The 18,265-nt window shown below is 48.9% G+C and overlaps 1 protein-coding gene across 1 annotated transcript; it reads left to right on the forward strand.

Moving 5' to 3' along the window:
• Positions 1-2,082: 2,082 nt before the first annotated feature.
• cipcb (CLOCK-interacting pacemaker b) lies at positions 2,083-17,703 on the forward strand. The gene is made up of 4 exons (XM_052044271.1): positions 2,083-2,245; positions 8,795-9,019; positions 11,706-11,863; positions 13,831-17,703. The coding sequence occupies exons 2-4, from the start codon at positions 8,824-8,826 to the stop codon at positions 14,788-14,790; spliced, it is 1,314 nt and encodes a 437-aa protein (XP_051900231.1). The 5' UTR covers positions 2,083-2,245; positions 8,795-8,823; the 3' UTR covers positions 14,791-17,703.
• Positions 17,704-18,265: the final 562 nt, after the last annotated feature.

Genomic DNA, 18,265 nt, shown 5'->3' on the forward strand with positions numbered 1-18,265 from the left:
AGGGTCAAGGATGTTCTTAGGTCCGCCAAATGAGTACAATCTCCTGGGTGTGGATGTAGTCATGGAAGAGGGGCAAGCAGTTGCCCTCTCCTTCCTATCAAGAGAGGCTGGACAGTTTGGGTCTGTATTCAGTGGAGTTTGGAAAAATGATGGATGATCTTATTCAAACATATAAAATACCGTGGCAGCTTCACAGGGCAGATGTTGAGATGTTTTCACCAGTGGGAGAGTCATTTAACAAAATGATGTGGTTACAAGATAAGAGGTTGGTCCTTTTAAACTGAGGAACGTAAAAATTTCTTCTCTCAAAGGCTGGTGAATCTTTGGAACTCTCAGCCCCAGGGGGTTGTGGAAGCCAGATCATTAGAAATATTTAAAGTGGAAAGAGATAAATAGAGTTCATGGAGTTACACAGGACAGAAACAGGTCCTTCAGCCCATACCGACCAAGATGCCCCATCCAAGCTAGTCCCATTTGCCAGCATTTGGCCCATAACCTTCTAAACCTTTCCAATCCATGTAATATTTGAAAGACGAGGGTTATGGGGAACTGGCACTGAAGAGGAGTTGAGACAGTATCCATCAACCATAATCATTATTGACTCGCCGGGCAGTCTTGAGGGGCCGAGTGGCCTATTTCTGCTCCTGATTTCTTGTGTCGTCTTCCTGCTGCCTCCAGTAGGGGCAGATCAAGGAACGCTCCATGAAACTGGGATTCTGCCTCACAACAGGTAGCCGTGGTTGCAAGTAACAGTGACATCCTCCTGTGGGTCTGCCAGCAACTTGCCGCCATCCAAGAAGAGGTGCATTTTGATAGACGCTGTTGAACTTGGTGGTACTCAGCCATGCATGTGTCTGCTGTGCTGTGTAACTGACAGAACATGTCACAGTACAGCACAGGAACAGGCCCTTCAGCCCACTGTGTCTGTACCAACCATGATGCTGATCTAACTAATCCCATCTGCCTGCACATGGTCCGTATCCCTCCATTCCCTGCCTGTTCATGCATCTAAGTGCCTCTTAATCATTGCCATTGTATCTGCTTCTACCACCTCCCCTGGCAGGTGTAATACCAGGGAAAGTAGGAAGCTTCAGTCCCTTTAGAAAATTATGTGGTTCATGGGCAGCTGAGCCAGAAGGTTATACGTTCAATGCCATATCTGGAGGCCCCAGTAGTAAATTTTAGGCTGTACTCCCAACGCAGGGCTAAGGGAATGCTGCACTGTCAGAGGTGCCATCTTTCAGACCGATTGCTAAACTCTGTCTGCACTCTCGGAAAAAGACCCCAGCGCATAAATGCAAAACAGAGCAGGGAAGTCCCTTGATCAACAACCAAAAGCAGGTGATGCTGGGGAAATGCTGATGTATGTAGGGACCTGGATCCCCTGAAGAAACCAGAAGCTTTCATGCCAGGTACACCAGTAAGTTTAGAAGACAAATGGTGTGTTGACATCTATTGCAAGGAGATTTACATACATAAGATGCCCTCTAGTAATTATATAGGATCTTGGTGAGACCATACTTGTGGTCATGACTATTATTGCACAACCTGTACACAAAATGTCAATTTTGTATTCTTCTTGATGTCGAATTACACAATCAGCTTGCACCAATTTTAAGTTTCAATTATCTTCCTTTTTGTTCCTATCCGGATTTAAATAATTTTGTGTTCCGGATGTGCACTAATTTTGCAACACCAGCCGAATGTGCACTACCCCCAAGGGCTTCGACTGACACCGTTTGCACATAACCCAGCCCCGCTCGGTTGCGATGCTGACACCGTTCCCGAGGTGTGAGGTGCAGCTCCTGCTGCAACACCCCTGCAGCCGGCTCACGTTGCACCGCACGCCCGTCACCTGGCGCTCTGGGCTGCTGGCCCGAGGAGCGCCGCGTGTGCCCGGTCGCCACGGCAACTGTCAGTCAATCGCGCCGCCCTCACGAGGCAGCGCACGGGAGCCAAGGCTTGCCGGACGAACTCGCTGAAGCAACGAAGCCCTTCTGATTGGTCCAATTCCCCGAAGAGCAGCTTCCCATTGGTTGGTGGTGGTGTCGTTCATGGGCGGGAGGCGGGGGACCGCGGCAGCAGGTTTGGTTGAGAGTTGGCGCCGCGCTGAAGCTTCGGGAGGACGGCAGCGGCGGAGGGGCCGGCGGTGGGAGGCGGTTGGACCTCTGTCCCGGACTGGGAGAGCTCCAGCCGTTGATCCGGCCGAAGTACCGGGAGTAGGGCCGGACCGGGCCAGGATCCGGTACGGAAACACCGATGGCCGAGGGGGGAGGGAATGAGAGGAGGGGAGAGGGAATGAGGGGAGAGGGAATGAGGGAGAGGAGGGGGGAGGGAATGAGGGGAGAGGGGGGGAGAGGAGGGGGGAGGGAATGAGGGGAGAGGAGGGGGGAGGGAATGAGGGGAGAGGAGGGGGGAGGGAATGAGGGGAGAGGAGGGGGGAGAGGAGGGGGGAGAGGAGGGGGGAGGGAATGAGGGAGAGGAGGGGGAGGAGGGAATGAGGGGAGAGGAGGGGGGAGGGAATGAGGGAGAGGAGGGGGAGGGAATGAGGGAGAGGAGGGGGGAGGGAATGAGGGGGAGGGGGAGGGGATGAGGGGAGAGAGGGGGGGGGGGAGAGGGGGGAGGGGAGGGGGGGAGAGGGGGGAGGGGAGGGGGGGGAGAGGGGGGAGGGGAGGGGGGGAGAGGGGGGAGGGGAGGGGGGGAGAGGGGGAGGGAGGGGGGGGAGAGGGGGGGGAGAGGGGGGGGGGGAGAGGGGGAGGGGAGGGGGGAGAGGGGGGAGGGAGGGGGGAGAGGGGGGAGGGGGGGGGGGGAGAGGGGGGAGGGAGGGGGGGATGGAGGGGGGAGGGGAGGGGGGAGAGGGGGAGGGGAGGGGGGAGAGGGGAGGGAGGGGGAGAGGGGGGAGGGAGGGGGGAGGGGGGAGGGGAGGGAGAGGGGGGGAGGGAGGGGGGGAGGGAGAGGGGGGGGATGAGGGGAGGGGAGGGGGGGAGAGGGGGGAGGGGGAGGGGGGGAGGGGAGAGGGGGGAGGGGAGGGGGGGAGGGGGGGAGGGGGGGAGGGGGGGAGAGGGGAGGGGGAGGGGGGGGGGAGGGGAGGGAGGGGGGGGGAGGGGAGGGAGGGGGGGGGGGAGAGGGGGAGGGAGAGGGGGGAGGGAGAGAGGGGGGGAGAGAGAGGAGGGGGGGGAGAGGGGGAGAGAGAGGAGGGGGGGAGGGGGGGAGAGAGAGGAGGGGGGGGGGGGGTGAGAGAGGGGGGGGGGGGGGGGGGGGGGGGGGGAGGGGGGGGGGGGGGGGGGGGGGGGGGTGGGGGGGGGAGGGGGGGGGGGAAGAGGGGAGGGAGGGGGGAGGGGGGGAGGGGGAGAGGGGGGGGGGGGGGGGGGGGGGGGGAGGGGGAGGGGAGGGGGGGGGGAGGGGAGGGGGGGGAGGGGGGGGGGGGGGGGGGGGGGGGGGGAGGTGGGGAGAGGGGGGGGGAGGGGGGGGGGGGGGGGGGGCGGATGGGGGTCGGCGAGAGGGTCGGCTGGTGGGGGGTGGGGCGGGGGGGGGGGGGGGGGGGGGGGGGGGGGGGGGGGGGGGAGGGGGGGAGGGGAGGGGAGGGGGGGGGGGGGGAGGGGGGGAGGGGAGAGGGGGGAGGGGGAGGGGGGGAGGGGAGAGGGGGGGAGGGGAGGGGGGGGGGGAGGGGAGGGGAGGGGGGGGAGGGGAGGGGAGGGGGGGGGAGAGGGGGGGGGGAGAGGGGGGAGGGGAGGGGGGGGAGAGGGGGGAGGGGAGGGGGGGAGAGGGGGGAGGGGAGGGGGGGAGAGGGGGGAGGGGAGGGGGGGGAGAGGGGGGAGGGGAGAGGGGGGATGGGAGGGAGAGAGAGAGGAGGAGGAGAGGGAGGGGGAGGGAATGAGGGGAGGGAGGAATGGGGGGAGGGGAGGGGGAGAGAATGAGGGGGGAGGGGAGGGGGAGAGAATGAGGGGGGAGGGAAGGAGGGGAGGGGGAGAGAATGAGGGGGGAGGGGAGGGAAGGGGAGGGGAGGGAGAGAATGAGGGGGGAGGGGAGGGAAGGGGGGAGGGGAGGGAAGGAATGAGGGGGGAGGGGAGGAAATGAGGGGGATGAGGGGGAGAGAATGAGGGGGAGGGAAGGGGGGAGGGGAGGGGGATGAGGGGATGGGATGGGAGGGGGGAAGGGGATGATGGGGATGGGGGAGGGAATGGGAGGGATGAGGGGGGAGGGAATGGGAGGGGGAGGGGATGAGAGGGGAGGGACTGGACTGGAGGGGAGGGAGTGAGGGAGGGGGGAGGGAATAAAGGGGGGAGGGTATGTGGGAGGGATGGGGGGGAGAGGAGAGGAGAGTGTGACACTGGCCTTGGAGGGAGGGATGCACTGAAATGGGTGCAGCAGACAGGAATGAGGATGGGGGAATGAGGGAAATTAGAGGGGGAGGGAGGAATAGGGGAATGTGTAAGTGGAAGGGCAGATGAAGTGCATTCAGGTGGGGAGGAGCAGGGCATGCGTAGGGGGTAGTGGGATGTGTGGGGTTGGACAGGGCTGGTGGGTGGGGGAATTGCTCTACCAGGGATCCAGCTGTCATGGACTCAAGTGGCTGAATGGTTTCAGTGGCACAACAGTTCTATGATTCTGATTTCCTGAAGTATGACAGACTTAGGGTGCATTGTGGAAATTATAATGATCTATGTTTTTAATTCGTTTGTGGGTTATTGAGATCACTGGTGAGGCCATTGTTTATTGCCGATTATTAATTGCCCTTGAGAAGGTTGAAGTGAGCGACCTTCATGAACTTCAGCACTCCATGCGATGAAGGTATTCCCAGAATGACATTGAGGAGGCGGTTCCATGCTTTTTGATGAAGGAACAACCTTGTATCCAAATCTGATGGACCAAGTCTCATATTTTCAAGTTTGCTGACAATATAAATCGAGAATTGTGAGCAGGGAAGAAGATGCAAAGATTGGCAAGGACATGGCATATGGAATGTAATGTAGAAAAATGTGAAGTTGTGCACTTTGTTACACAAAACAAAAAATGCCGACTATTTTTCAAAAAGGTGACGCATTGGGGTATGTTCATTTTCAAGCAGACCTATGTAATCTTGTACACTAATCTTTGAAAACTGACGTACAGGTGCTGCAAGCAGTGAGGAAGGCAAATGGTTTGTTGCCCATTTATACCAGCAATTTGACTACAGAAGTAAAGATGCCTTAATGCAGTCATATAGGCCTTGTTGAAATTTCAAATGGAGTGCTTCATACAATTTTGGTCTCCTTAAGAAAAAGACATAATTGGCGTCAGTCTGGTTGATTGGCTGTTGGCTTTGCCATGTGAGAAGAGATTGAGTAGGCTAGGCCTGTGTTCTCTAGAGTTCAGAAGAATTAGAGGTGATTGTATTGAAATATGCAAGATTCTTACAGGGCTCAACAGAGGAGATGAACTGAGGATGCTTCCTCTGGCTGATAAGCCTAGAACCAGGGGCTAGGGTGTTAGAATAAAGGGGATACCAGTTAGGATTGAAATGAGGAGAGATTTCTTCACTCAAAGTGGTGAACCTTTGGTATTTTGTACCCCAGAGACCTCTGAGGCTCGGTCGCTTGAGTTCATTCAAAACCGATTGATAGATTTCAGGATAGTGTGGGGATAGTGTAGGAAAATGGAACAGAAGTACAAGATAAACTGTGATCTTGATAAATGGAGGAGTCAGGTCAAAGAACCAGATGGCCTCTTCCTATTCCTAATTCTTATGTCTTTGGTGCAGCTCGAGAGTGCACTTGGATGTAACACAGTTCCCCAATATCTGCTGCCTATCTCTTTTTATGGATTTGGCTGTCTTATTTAGGGTTTTTTTAATGTAAGAAAAATTCCTGATAAGTTTGCTTGAATTTGCTTACCGCAGTTGGAATTCTCAATCTTGTGTTATGCTTCTATGATAAGCTGGCTCATGTTCAGTCACCATGTAATTTTCTAGCAGAACCTTGCTGGCATTCAACCTAGTCTCTTGCTCAGTAAAGCAAATAATCAGAGAATTTACAGAGCACGTGTTGTGTTTTGTGGCAGCATATGCTGAATAGCGTAGACTTGGGACAAATCTGGCAGCTCAAAACTGGGCATCTGTGATGCAGTGTGGAGCATCAGAAATATTCACCACCACTGTCTGTAACTTCATGGCCTGATTTATCTCTCACTCTACCATGGGATCAGAAGTTCTATTTCTATCACACATAATCATGACTGGTGCAGAACCTCTTCAAAGATGGCCTTCCTGGAAGGGATGCAAATTCAACAGTAAATTAAAAAACTATAGATGCTGGAAATCTGATATAAAAACAGAAAATGCTGGAAAAGCTCAGCAGGTCAGGCAGCGTCTGTGGAGAGAAATGTAGTTAACATTTAATTCAAAGATCCTTCTTTAGAATGAAGAGTTCTGACGAAGGGCCTTTGACCTGAAACTTTAACTCTTTCCCTTTCCACGGATGCTACCTGACCATCTGAGTGTTTCTGACATTTTCTGTTTTTATCTCAGATTTCCATCGTTCACAGTTTTTTGATTCTACGTGAACGATGGACAGTTAAGCAGTAACTGAGAGGATGAGGCACCAAGAATGGCCCCATCCAGAGTGATGGTGGGACCCAGCATGTGAGTGCTAAAGGAAAGGCTGAAACATCCATCTTCAGGCAGAAATATCAAATAGATGATTCACGTCAGTCAAGCTCACCACCACCACAGAGGCTAGTCTCCAACCAATTCAATTCATGTAGGCATCCTTGAGAAATGGCCGAGCGGTGAAGGTCATGGGGCAAGACTGCATCCCAGCTGTTAGTACAGAAGACCTGTGTGCCAGAACTAGCTGCTCCTCTAGCAAAGCTGTTCCAGTACAGATACAACACTGGCATCTATCTGACATGGTGTAAAATTGTCCGGGTATGTCCTGTTCACAAAAAGCAGGGCAAATCCAACCTTGCTAACCTACTGCCCAGTCCATCTACTCTCAGTCATCAACAAAGTGATGGAATGTGCTGTCGACAGTGCTTTCCCTCTGGTTACGTACTTGCTAATGTCCAGTTCAGGTTTTACCATAACTACATGGCTCCAGACCTCCTCACAGCCCTAGTCTAAATGTGGACCAAAAATCTGAATTCCAGAGCCGAGTTGAATGACCACCCTTGACATCAAGTCAGCATTTGACAGTGTGGCAGTAAAACTGAAGTCAATGGGAAGACACTCTAGTGGTTGGACTTGCAGCAAGAAAGATGGCTGAGGTTGTTGGAGGTCAATCATACAAAACCCTTCTTTGGGGTAGTGTCCCAGGCCCAACTACCTTCTGCTGCTTCATCTTCCTTCCATCATTAAATCAAAAATAGAGACGTTCTTTGATAATTGTGCGACATCTCATTCCATTCACAACTCCTCTGCAAATGAACCAGTCCATACCTGCATATAGCAAGACTTGGAACAACATTCAGGCACAGGGTGATATGTGGAAAGTAATATGCATGTCACTAAAGTGCCAGGCAATGACTATCTCCAGCAAGAAAGTCTAACCACCTGCACTTTGACGTTCAATGGTATTACCATCGCTGAGACTGTAGCAGCAACATTTTGGGGATCTTCCCCACTGACTAGAAACTTAAGCGGACCAGCCACCATAGCTACAAGAGCAGGTTAAAGGGTGGATTTTCTGCAAGGAGTGACTTTCCTAAGTCTGTCCACCATCTATCAGGCACAAGTCAGGGTCATGGTGGAATACTCTTCTTATCTGTATGAGTGCAATTCCAACAAACACTCTTTAGAAACTTGACGTCATACAGGACAAAGGAATGCACTTCTTGGTAACCCAACTACCATCCTAAGTATTCCTTCCCTCCACTACTGTCACACACTGGCTGTAGTGTGCACCATCGGCAAAGTGGACTGCTGTTATTCTGACAGCACCTCCCAAATTTGCAACCCCTACCAGCAAGGAAGGTGAGCAGGTGCGTGGGAACACAACCTCTTGCGGGTTCTCCAAGTATCACACTATCCTGACTTGAAAATGTATGCACCAACAGTCCTTCATCATGGCAAGATCGAAATCCTAGAACTCTCTACCTAACAGCACTGTGGGGATACATTTACCAAAAGAAATGCAGTGGTTTGAGAAAATGGTCTACCACCTCCTCGGGCATTTAGTGATGTGCATTAAACACTGGCTCTGCCAGCAATGCCCATATCCAAAAAGTACGAATAATTTGTTTAAATAATAGGCTGTTATACCCAATAGTTTGTTGGTCATTCTGCTCCACGTGAGCTTTCATCTGTATCTCTATAACCCATGTTGTACTTGAGCACATGGATAACTTCCCCTTGAAGGTTTATTCATCTCAACATCTATTTGTGTCGAGTTTCACAGCTTAAGTGCTGTCTGGATAAAGATGTTTACCATGAACTATTATCAGGATTTAGTAGAGATAATTTTGCACTTAGGCTCCTGTGTTTTGTACACTTTGAAGTAGCCTTTTAACATCTATCTTTATGATTTTAATTGCCATATGAGGCTCAGCTTTCTGTTTTCTAGAGAAAAACATTATAACATATTCAGCATTTCCTGACTTGGTGTTATAGATAGTTCTTTGTGAACCTTTTCTTGCACCTTCTCTTACTCTTTGTATCAAAAAAAAGTTAGAAAGGTAAATAATAGCTTTGTGGCATCTCTCTGTATATGTGACAGAGCTGGATGAGCAGGTTTAAGCTACATCATGTCAGTGTAATGCATTTATTAAAAATGAAGTAGTTTACATTCCAGAATCAATGAATAGCACTCTTTTCCTTCAGAATATTTTTCGGACTGTGAGGTAGCATCCATGACTAAAGTGCCCATGGCTGAAAACTGCAGACCATCACGCAAAAGCATGAAGGAGAGGATAAGTGGGGTGTCCGTTAAATTGGAGAATCCACCAGATGCTCGATATGGGCAATCAGAGAAGAATCCCTCTGCAGTTGCTGAGAAGAAACAGAAGTCAATACCTGGAGAGTCAGAAAAAGATTCTGGATTTTCAGGTAATGGAAAGCATTATGGCTTTATTGAAGATTTGGAATGCTGAACACTACCTTTTAAGGGATTTTACAATAACTGGGATCATAAGGTTGATGGGAGTTTTGTTTCATTGTTTGTACATCTGAATTTGAACAGTATACGTGGCGTAATATCGGTCAGTCACAACAGGTAGCAGTACAGAAAGCAGCTTGCACACATCACAATGGGGAAGACAGATGGGAAGAAGTAGCTGTCGATCATACTTGAGCCTTCTAACTCATTCATTGTGATGGCGTCTGGTCTTCTTTATAAAAGCTTTCTTGCCCCTTCCCCATATCTCTTTGCTTTCTTAGTTCCCTCTTGATTGAGCATCAAGAAGGAACTAAGCGTTCCCACTGGTTAAAACAATCTAAAAATTCACAACCTCCAGGTGAAGAAATGTTTCCTCTGCAGTCATAAATGGGCCAATTCCTTTCAATCATAGCCTCTATCTGGGGGAATCAGCCTCATGGCATCCATCTTGTCACCCTCCCAAAAGGTTTTTGCTTTTGAATGAGATAACTGGCAGCTAAAACTGCTGTAGCTGCCGGCTACCTCAGCCAGTCTTTATGGAGGACATGAACTAATGTTTAATTTGTGAATTGTCCCTCAAAATTCATGGGTAGAAGATTCCACTCCACTTGCTTGCCCTATCCACAGATGCTTGTTGACATATTGAGGCTTTCCATTGTTTTCTCCTCTTCAGCCTCTCAACATTCACAGGGTTTGGCTACTTTCCTTTCCCAAGTACACCCATCCCTGCAGGGCTGAGATGAAATGAGAATTAATTCCAGCTTTTGGACCACCCCTCCGCCATTGGACGGCTCTCCACTCAAAGGCGCAGATGTGATGACCAATATAGAACTATTACAGCTGCTTGCCCGACTTCTGAGAAATGTTGATTCTTATACTTGATTCCTCCCAATCCCTGTGGTTCAGTGCATTCTATGCACATATGAGGTTTGTGTTTAAGATTAGGGCGGTTATTGTATCTTGTGCCTTCGAGCTGACCAGGGTGTGCTTGCATCAAGTCTAAAAGGGAAAGTCAGAACTTTAACTGTATCTGGTTCTGTTCGGGGTTGCTTATAACTGACATTCTCTTCTGTTACTTGATTGATTTCAGAAAGCATTTCATAATTTGATTGCAGAGGCAATGCAAAAAATCTGTTCTTTTAGATTTGTTAGCAAAATTGAGATGTCTGGTCATAACCTGGTAACAGCACAGGGACATCACTAACCCATTGTGCCTGTGCCAGCTCTTAATGTGTCCTAAGTGATGGTTGGTCCTCAAAGTGCACTGAAGAAACCGTAATGCTCTCTGCCCCCCACCCCACTACCCCTGCGAAAAAAAAATCTGCAGCCAACTGACTGTCAGCAAAGCACTTTGCCAGCTTTACCAGCTGTCAAGGCTTTGAGGGTTCAGAAACATTACAGTGCAGTAAAAAATCAACAAATGAATACTTCATTAAAGCAATACTTAATTAAAACATTAAACAAAATGAAAATAATTCCAAAACCAACTTGTCTTCCCATTTTCTCCCTCGCACCCTATGATGCCCATAGATGATGCCCATGGGATCTGGTGCCAGGACTAATGTGGTGAAGGATTCAAGAGCTTTCCTCCACTTGTATTTCCATATCCAAAGTCAGGGATGTTAATGTATAGGGAAGCATACATCAGTGTAAAACCAAATGACAGAAGATTAACGTAACACAGGAACAAACCTGGAAATTCACCTACACAAATCTTTGAAGGTGTCTCAACAGATTAGTAATAGTGTTTTGTTTTGTTTTTGTTTTAATTTTTGGCTTGGTGAATAAAGCACAAAATCAAAGAAATTATGTGAAACCCTTAATAAAACATTAATTTAGCTTCAACTGGAGAAACTGTTTCTGGGTTCCAAATGTCACAGCATTGCAGAGGATGCAATGCAAGTTTACTAAAATGGTATTGGGAATGAGAGCTTTAGTTGTGTCGAGGGAACAGAGAAGTCGGAGCAAAAAAAATTGCTAGAGATGCTCAATTGGTCAGGCAGCATAAGAAGTAGAATCAAAGTTTCAGGGCGATGCCTTTCATCAGAAGATCAAGCAATTGTGATGCATCTGTTGTGCGTGGTTCAACTTTGAGGTTGAGACAAAAATTGACTCTCTCACTCTTCAGTGATGCTGTCCAACTTGCTGTGTATTTCCATCATTTCCTCATTATATGTGCAGACTGCAGAGTTTTAGAAAAGCTGGGGTTTTACTGCTTAGAGCAAAAAAGAGCAAGGGGAAATTGAATGAAGTTATGAAGAGTTTAGATGGATTAAATGAGGAAAAGTGGTTTCCACTGGCAGAAAAGTAGGTATGAGGATGACATAGATTTAAGTGGCCAAAATAATAGAGGGAAGATGAGGAAAAAATCTTGCGCACAGAGTTATGACCTGGCTGAAGGGATGGTCGAAGTAGATTTAATAGTAACTTTTCTATGGGGAAGATGGGAAGAGTGGTAACATTAGATGGCTCTTTTCGTAGAGCCAGTGGGTTAAATGGCTTCTTTGTGATTTGGGATTCAGTGGTCAGTAGGCAAAAGTTTCTTTACTGATCTCCAGTGGGTTGGAAGTCAGCAGACAATTTGCATTGTCTCCGCATCCTTTTGATTGTGCCACTCTTTCTGTACCTTGTTCTCAGACACCAGCTCAGAATACCTGAGTACAGTGGAACAGAGTGAGTCGGAGGATCGGTCAGCACCGGCAGCATTGAATCCTGCAGGGAAATCGACTACAGCACAAAGCTCACTCTCAAGCCTGACTCCTGTGTACTTTGTGAAAAATGTCATTGTCAAAGAGGTACAGATCTGTTTTCTAAAATCCTATGCACTGAATTTCTGCTTATAATGGAGCACCTTATGCAGTTGTGATCAGCTTGTTAAGTACATTAGTAGACTTGCAATTTTGACTAATGTACCTGTTTGAGGTGTGTGCAGGTTTTTTGGACTCTATTGCAAAAAACAAACTGCTGGAAGAACTCACTAGGTCAGTTAACCCACTGAGTTCTGTCTCAGGTCGGGGACACTTTGCTAGAACTAGGAAAGAAAAAGCAAGTTAGTTTTATGTTCCAGAGGGTGGGGAGGGGTGGGTGGTGGCGGAATGGTAGGATGATAGGAATATCTCTGATAGGGTGAGACCAGGGTTGCCTTGGTGATAACTGATTGATGAAACCAACATAAAACCAAGCTGTTTTTTGTTTCTCTCTCTCTTCTAGTTCTGTAGGTCTTCAACCTGAAATGTTAACTCTATTTCTCCTTCTACAGATACTGCCTGACCTGCTAAGTGCTTCGGCATTTCCTTTGTTTATTTTAAATGGTATTGAGAGGTGAAAAAAACAATTGCATTTGCTGGAAATCTGACATAAAAGAGGATGCTGTAAATAACCAGCAGGTCAGGCAGCATCTGTGGAGGGAAAAACGTGAAGTACAGGTTGATGATCTTTCATCAGAACCAGGCAGTTCTGACACAAACTGGAAAGGCTGGTTATCTGAAGTTGTTATATTCATTGTGAAAATCACAAAACTGCAGATGCTGCAAATCTAAAATAAAATTAGGGAAATAGTCTGATGAAAGGTCTTTGACCTGAAACATCAACTCTGTTTCTTTTCCCACAGACGCTGCCTGACCTGATGAATATTTCTAGCATTTTCTGTTTTCATTGTTGATTTCATTGATAAGCCTTAAGGGCTGAATTGATTTATTATTGTCACTTGTACTGAGGTACAGTGAAAAACTTGTCTTGCATACCGATCGTACAGGTCAATTCATTACACAGTGCAGTTACATTGAGTCAGTACAGAATGCCTTGAGGTAGCGCAGGTAAAAACAATAACAGTACAGAGTAAAGTGTTACAGCTACAGAGAAAGTGCAGTGCAATAAGGTGCGTGGTCACAACAAGGTAGATCGTGAGGTCAGAGTCCATCTCATCGTGTAAGGGAACCGTTCAATAGTCTTATCATAGTGGGGTAGAAGCTGTCCTGTGGTACGTGCCCTCAGGCTCCTGTATCTTCTGCCCAATGGAAGAGGAGAGAAGAGAGAATGATTTGTTCCATCTCCCACCACAGCCATTAGATTAACTCGGTTCTTCTCTCACCACAAACGCCGCTTGACCTGCTGGATATTTCCAGCATTCTCTTTTATTTCCTATTTCCAACAACTGCAGTGTACTTTACATGTCACAGTTCCAGCGTAACGTTCTTCAATTTTTTTTTCTCTCTGCGTGGTCCTTGTCCATTTCCTATTTACACCTTTCCAAGACAGATCAGCTGTGATTTACAAGCCTTCACGACCCTCTCTCAGCTGCCAGCACCAGCCTTTGTGTCATTTCTTTCTTTGTCTCTACAGGCACTCTCTCCAACCTACCCTTCTCTACACTTAACAAGTTTGACTTCAAGCTCTTCCTAACTGGTTAAATGTCATCAACCTGACATATGAGACCTGTTTTTCTCTCTCTATGTAGGTTAATATAATATGATATAATGTATACGTCAATATAATATGAATATATTCCCAGTAAGTTCTCTGTGTTCACGGTGAAAGCTAATTGTGTAGTAGTTGCTATGGGAATGTTGATAAACTAATCCAATAATGCAGCAACTATTATTGCCCATTGACACTAAGTGGAGGAACATGTTCCTATGGATGCATATGATCATGTTACTCAGTTGCATTGAATGTTATGTGATCCTGTTGCACAGCAGCTTGGTCTCTGTGTCATCTGTTGCACACATTTCACCCTAATTTATGTCTCTCATGTTTTGAACAGCCTTTGCCCGTTCCTACAGGGAGCCAGCTTGTTCACACCCGGCTGCAGACCTGGGAAAACCAGCATTCTCTTGGTTCCCCACCAGGCCAGACCCGAGTGGTCTTCATCCGACAGCCTTTGGCACCTTCCTTGAAAGTTCAGAAGGCAGAAGTAAAGACTGGAGCAGGGAAGGACACCTATCTCCCGATCTTAAACTCCTACCCTAGGATCGCCCCGCACCCAAACAAAGACCGACACCGTAAAGAGAACCAGGAGCAGGCGGATCAGCATGTGGCCCAGGACAAGGCTACAGATCACAAGAGCAAACGGTTGTGTGTAGACGAGATGGGAGCCCACCGGCTGGAACCTTCGTCACCCCAGAATGGTCAAACTACACCCACAGTGCCGCTGGCAAATTGGCAGGGTCACTGGCAAGTTGAGAACTCTAAACAGCAGCTGTGGTTTGGGGCGACAAACGCTTTAAGTCATTTTGACGTCTCAGTCTCCCCATCACCGGTACTGTCTCCAGATCTCACCTCTCAGTCTGAATGCTCGGAATCTTCCTCCTCGTCCTGCTCCTCCTCCGTGTTATCCTGTGCTCCCAGTGCACGGTTGTCTGGCGGTGAGCCAAGATCCACCCCCAGCCTCGCCAAGCAGCGGCGCTTCCGCAACACGGTGGAGATCCTGAACCGCTCTGGGCTGCTGGAGATCACGCTGAGGACCAAGGAGCTGATCCGCCAGAATGGCACCACTCAGCGGCAGATCAACGAGCTGAAGGAGCACGCCCAGCTCTTCTGCAGTGCTGTGAGGAGCAGGGACCCCCTGGACATACTCAGGCTGCAGGAGGCCATGAAATGTTCGGGGGCATATGAACCAGCAGCCAAAATATCCTCCTCCTCCACTTCCTCTTCTCCTTCCTCCACTTCCAGTCCCAGTTCTGCGACAAGTCAAGGAACCTCTGACCAAGCACCACTACCATAATCCAAGTCTGCCTGGTGAAGCAGGGTCATCATTGGTGAAGAATGCTCTGTGGAACAGGGCGGAAGAGCAGAGTTGAGGTAGAAGTTCAGCCAGGTTCTTATTGAATGGCAGGGCATGCTTGGGTGCAGTGGGGAGGTGCCAAGGTAACCCCTGCTCCGTGGAGAGTTGGGACCAGTACCTGCTTCCTGTGTCAAGGGTACGTCAGGGTCTATAGGTTAGCTTTCCACCACTCTCTGGATTTCTTGCTGTGTAAAGCTGACTGTATTTTAAAAGTCCTTCATTGGTTTTGAAGCTCTTGGGGGTGGGTGGGGGGAATGTGAAGGTGCTATAGAAAGGTAAGCCTTTTATTTAATGTCATCAACTGAGGCCAGTCTCCATCTACATTCCTGTTGTTTCATCTCTTTGCTTGAGCAGTTCTGAGGGAGTTCTGTGGAACTTCTGGTGAAGGACCTCTTTCGACTCACTGTAGTTCAGAGCTGTAGACCCTGTGTTAACAAATACACACCCGATCTGTAAACTGGCTCAGTGGGTTTGAATATATCGTCTGCTCCCGGTCCAGGACTGAGGGAATGTTGCACTGTTTAAAGCGTTATTTAGTGCTCTCAGATGGTAAAGGTGTCAGCACCATCTGAAGAGCAGGAACATCCTGCCAGTGTTGTGGACACCTTTTCTCCTCTTCCCACCAATGGGTTGACTCCCAATTTGTCTTGCTGCTGTTTGTGGAACTTTGGACATGGCATGGTTATAATACTTAACAAAATTTCATCTGAATGAGACATTTTCCAACCAAGCTGATGAACCACTGGGATTGACGCAGAACTTCAGATGATGCCTCCACCTCTGCGTTGGTCATCAACAGCAAATTCATCTGTTGGGTCGTCCTGTCCTATTCATCTGGTGAGTAGTGATATCTGCAGATTGTGGGAAGTTGCCATCACAGAGTTCCCCTGCAGCTCATGGGGTCGGTCCATTTCTGTGCAGGGACATCTGTGAATTTTGGGTTAACAAGAAACTGACAATCACTGAAAACTCTGTGGGTCAGGCTGCATCCATCTGCCAGAGAAGGGAATCGGAAACCTAACACTACACCCTTCCTCTCCACTGTTGTTCGACCTAAAGCAACATTTTCTGCACCATTCCCAACTTCCAGTGTCAGAACTCAGACAATTGAAGTGTAAGCAAATCATCCTCCACCCTAAGGGACTGCCCAAGAAGAAAAGGGATTTGCTTTCCCTGATTCTGGCAGACTGAATTACAGATTGACCGAGAGCAGGCTGTCCCCAATGAAAGCCATGACGGGTTAAACCACTAATACAAAGCTGAAGTACAAATGGAAAATTAACTCAGCTCATAGAGCAGCCCCTGGTCAGGGGGGCAAAAAAAATTTAATGTCAGACCTGCAGCCAGGGTTGTAGACCTTCCCCCTCCTCCACCTCCATTCACCACTGCAGATCCAAGGTAGCAGGGCAGGCTGTGATGCTCTTGCAGGGATAGCTCGCTGCTGCATTGGACCATGGGTTGGGAGAGCCATCATGGACAGGAGTGGGTGAAAATGCACATTTGGGGGTTGGGAGTGTAGTTATCATAATGATTGACCTTATCTGGAGCAGGTAGAGTGCCATAGCATTGGCTGCTCGAGGAAGAGAGTGTTGGGAGTATCAAGACCCTGTTGTGATTGTACTTTGCATCCACTTCCCTTCAGAAGATGAAGACTATGATTAAGCATGTTTCAAAGTCTGTAACATTGGTGAGACTGGTGCACTGGCAAGCTTCCCAACGAGCATGCAAGCAGGGGAAGAGATTCCAGGAAAGTGGGTAGAAACACTATCAAAGGACTGGCTTTCGCAGAGGGGAGGAAACCCCAGTGTGGGGTGGGGGGGGGGGGGGGTTGGCGTGGGTGCGCGGCCTGGGAGCTCAAAGCTGCAGGTTGTCATTGGGTGAGTTGAAAGAGGGGACGGTGCAGAAGAATTGTAAGAATGGAGAGTTCCAGGACATGATTGGGGGGTGGGGGAAGAGGGGGTTAGTGGAGAGGACTGCTGTACTACTGAGAAAGCCAGCAAGACCACTGAGGTATTGCAAAAGATGAGAACAAGTATTGGCAACTGGAACAGTGAGAGGGAGCAGTAGAGTTCCTCTGTGAAGTTGTGCCTGGTGTGATTTTAGGCTTGAAGCTCCCTGGTGCTGCAATGTAATTCTCTCCTCTGTAGACTGGGCTGTAGAACTTACACAGTACGAGCATTGAAGGAATGATCCTCGGCTGCGACCTGCCTGATCAGGTGCACGGTGACAATCTGATGGGACCTGCTGTTCCCTTGAGAGGTATCACACCTCAGATCAAGCGCAAAACAAAACTGCTGAAGGAATGCAGTGGGTCGAGCAGCATCTGTTGGGGGGAAGGAATTATCAAGAGACCCTTCCTCAGGATTGCTCATCCCACTGCGTTCCTCCAGCAGCTTTTTGTTTCAGATTCAAACATCTGCAGTTTCCCGTGCCTCAGGTCAAGCAGTTAATTCACTTCATTGCTGTTGAAAATGCCCGTCTCTTTTAAATAATTCACTCTTATGCACTTCCTGATATGATAAAGTGCAAGTTTTTGTTTGATGTCCAATGTGTTTTGAGTCCTGGCACTGGCACAGACCTATTAGCAGATTGTCAGATTAAGCCAAGGAGCAAGGCTGGAACAAACTTTTTGAAATGTAATGTCGTTTTACCCCCCACCTCTTCCTCTGGGAACCAGCCACGAGATTCTCTGAACTTGTACAGGGGCTGCAAGCCGTGGTTTGGACCACAGTGTTTGGGGTTAACTTGGGGATGTGAGAGTGGTTACTGTAGCCAGAGGGAGAGCCAGGTGTTAAAGGGTTAACAGTCACAACATTTTATATTGTGTTAATGCAAATAAAGTTTTTAACCTGACTCTGGAGACGTGAATTCATTTTAATCTGCAGTGGAACTTTTAATTAGGAAAACATTCTTGGGATTTGCTTGCTCATTAAGATTTTAATACATTGCAGATTATAGGACATGGTTGCCTGTGATCTGAGGCTAGTTGGGTAAGTATTTCACATGGTGAAGAGATGGGAAAGTGAACATTGCACGTGCTCACTGACTTATTTATCCCGTGGATTGCATGCTTGAGGTCCAGTTCATCTTTTCTGCTCTCCCTTCTGAATCGAGCTGTGATCAGTGCTGCAGGCAGAGGTGGCAGTAACTGAACGATTGGAGCCAGTGGCAGGGGTTGGACAAAGCAGTGTATATGGGCTGGAGCCAACTCCAAAACTGTTGCATAAGGAGAGGGGAGTGTATATATGACGTCAGCAGGCTGTTGACCTAATAAATAAGGGCGGCATAGTGGCTCAGCTAGAAGAGATGCTGCCTCACAGCTCCAGAGAGCTGGGTTCAATCCTGACCTTGGGTGCTGTATGTGTGGAGTTTGCATGTTCTCCCTGTGACTGTGTGGGTTTCCTCTGCATGCTCT

The sequence above is a fragment of the Pristis pectinata genome, chromosome 35, assembly GCF_009764475.1.
Source record: "Pristis pectinata isolate sPriPec2 chromosome 35, sPriPec2.1.pri, whole genome shotgun sequence".
Classification (NCBI taxonomy): Eukaryota; Metazoa; Chordata; class Chondrichthyes; order Rhinopristiformes; family Pristidae; genus Pristis; species Pristis pectinata.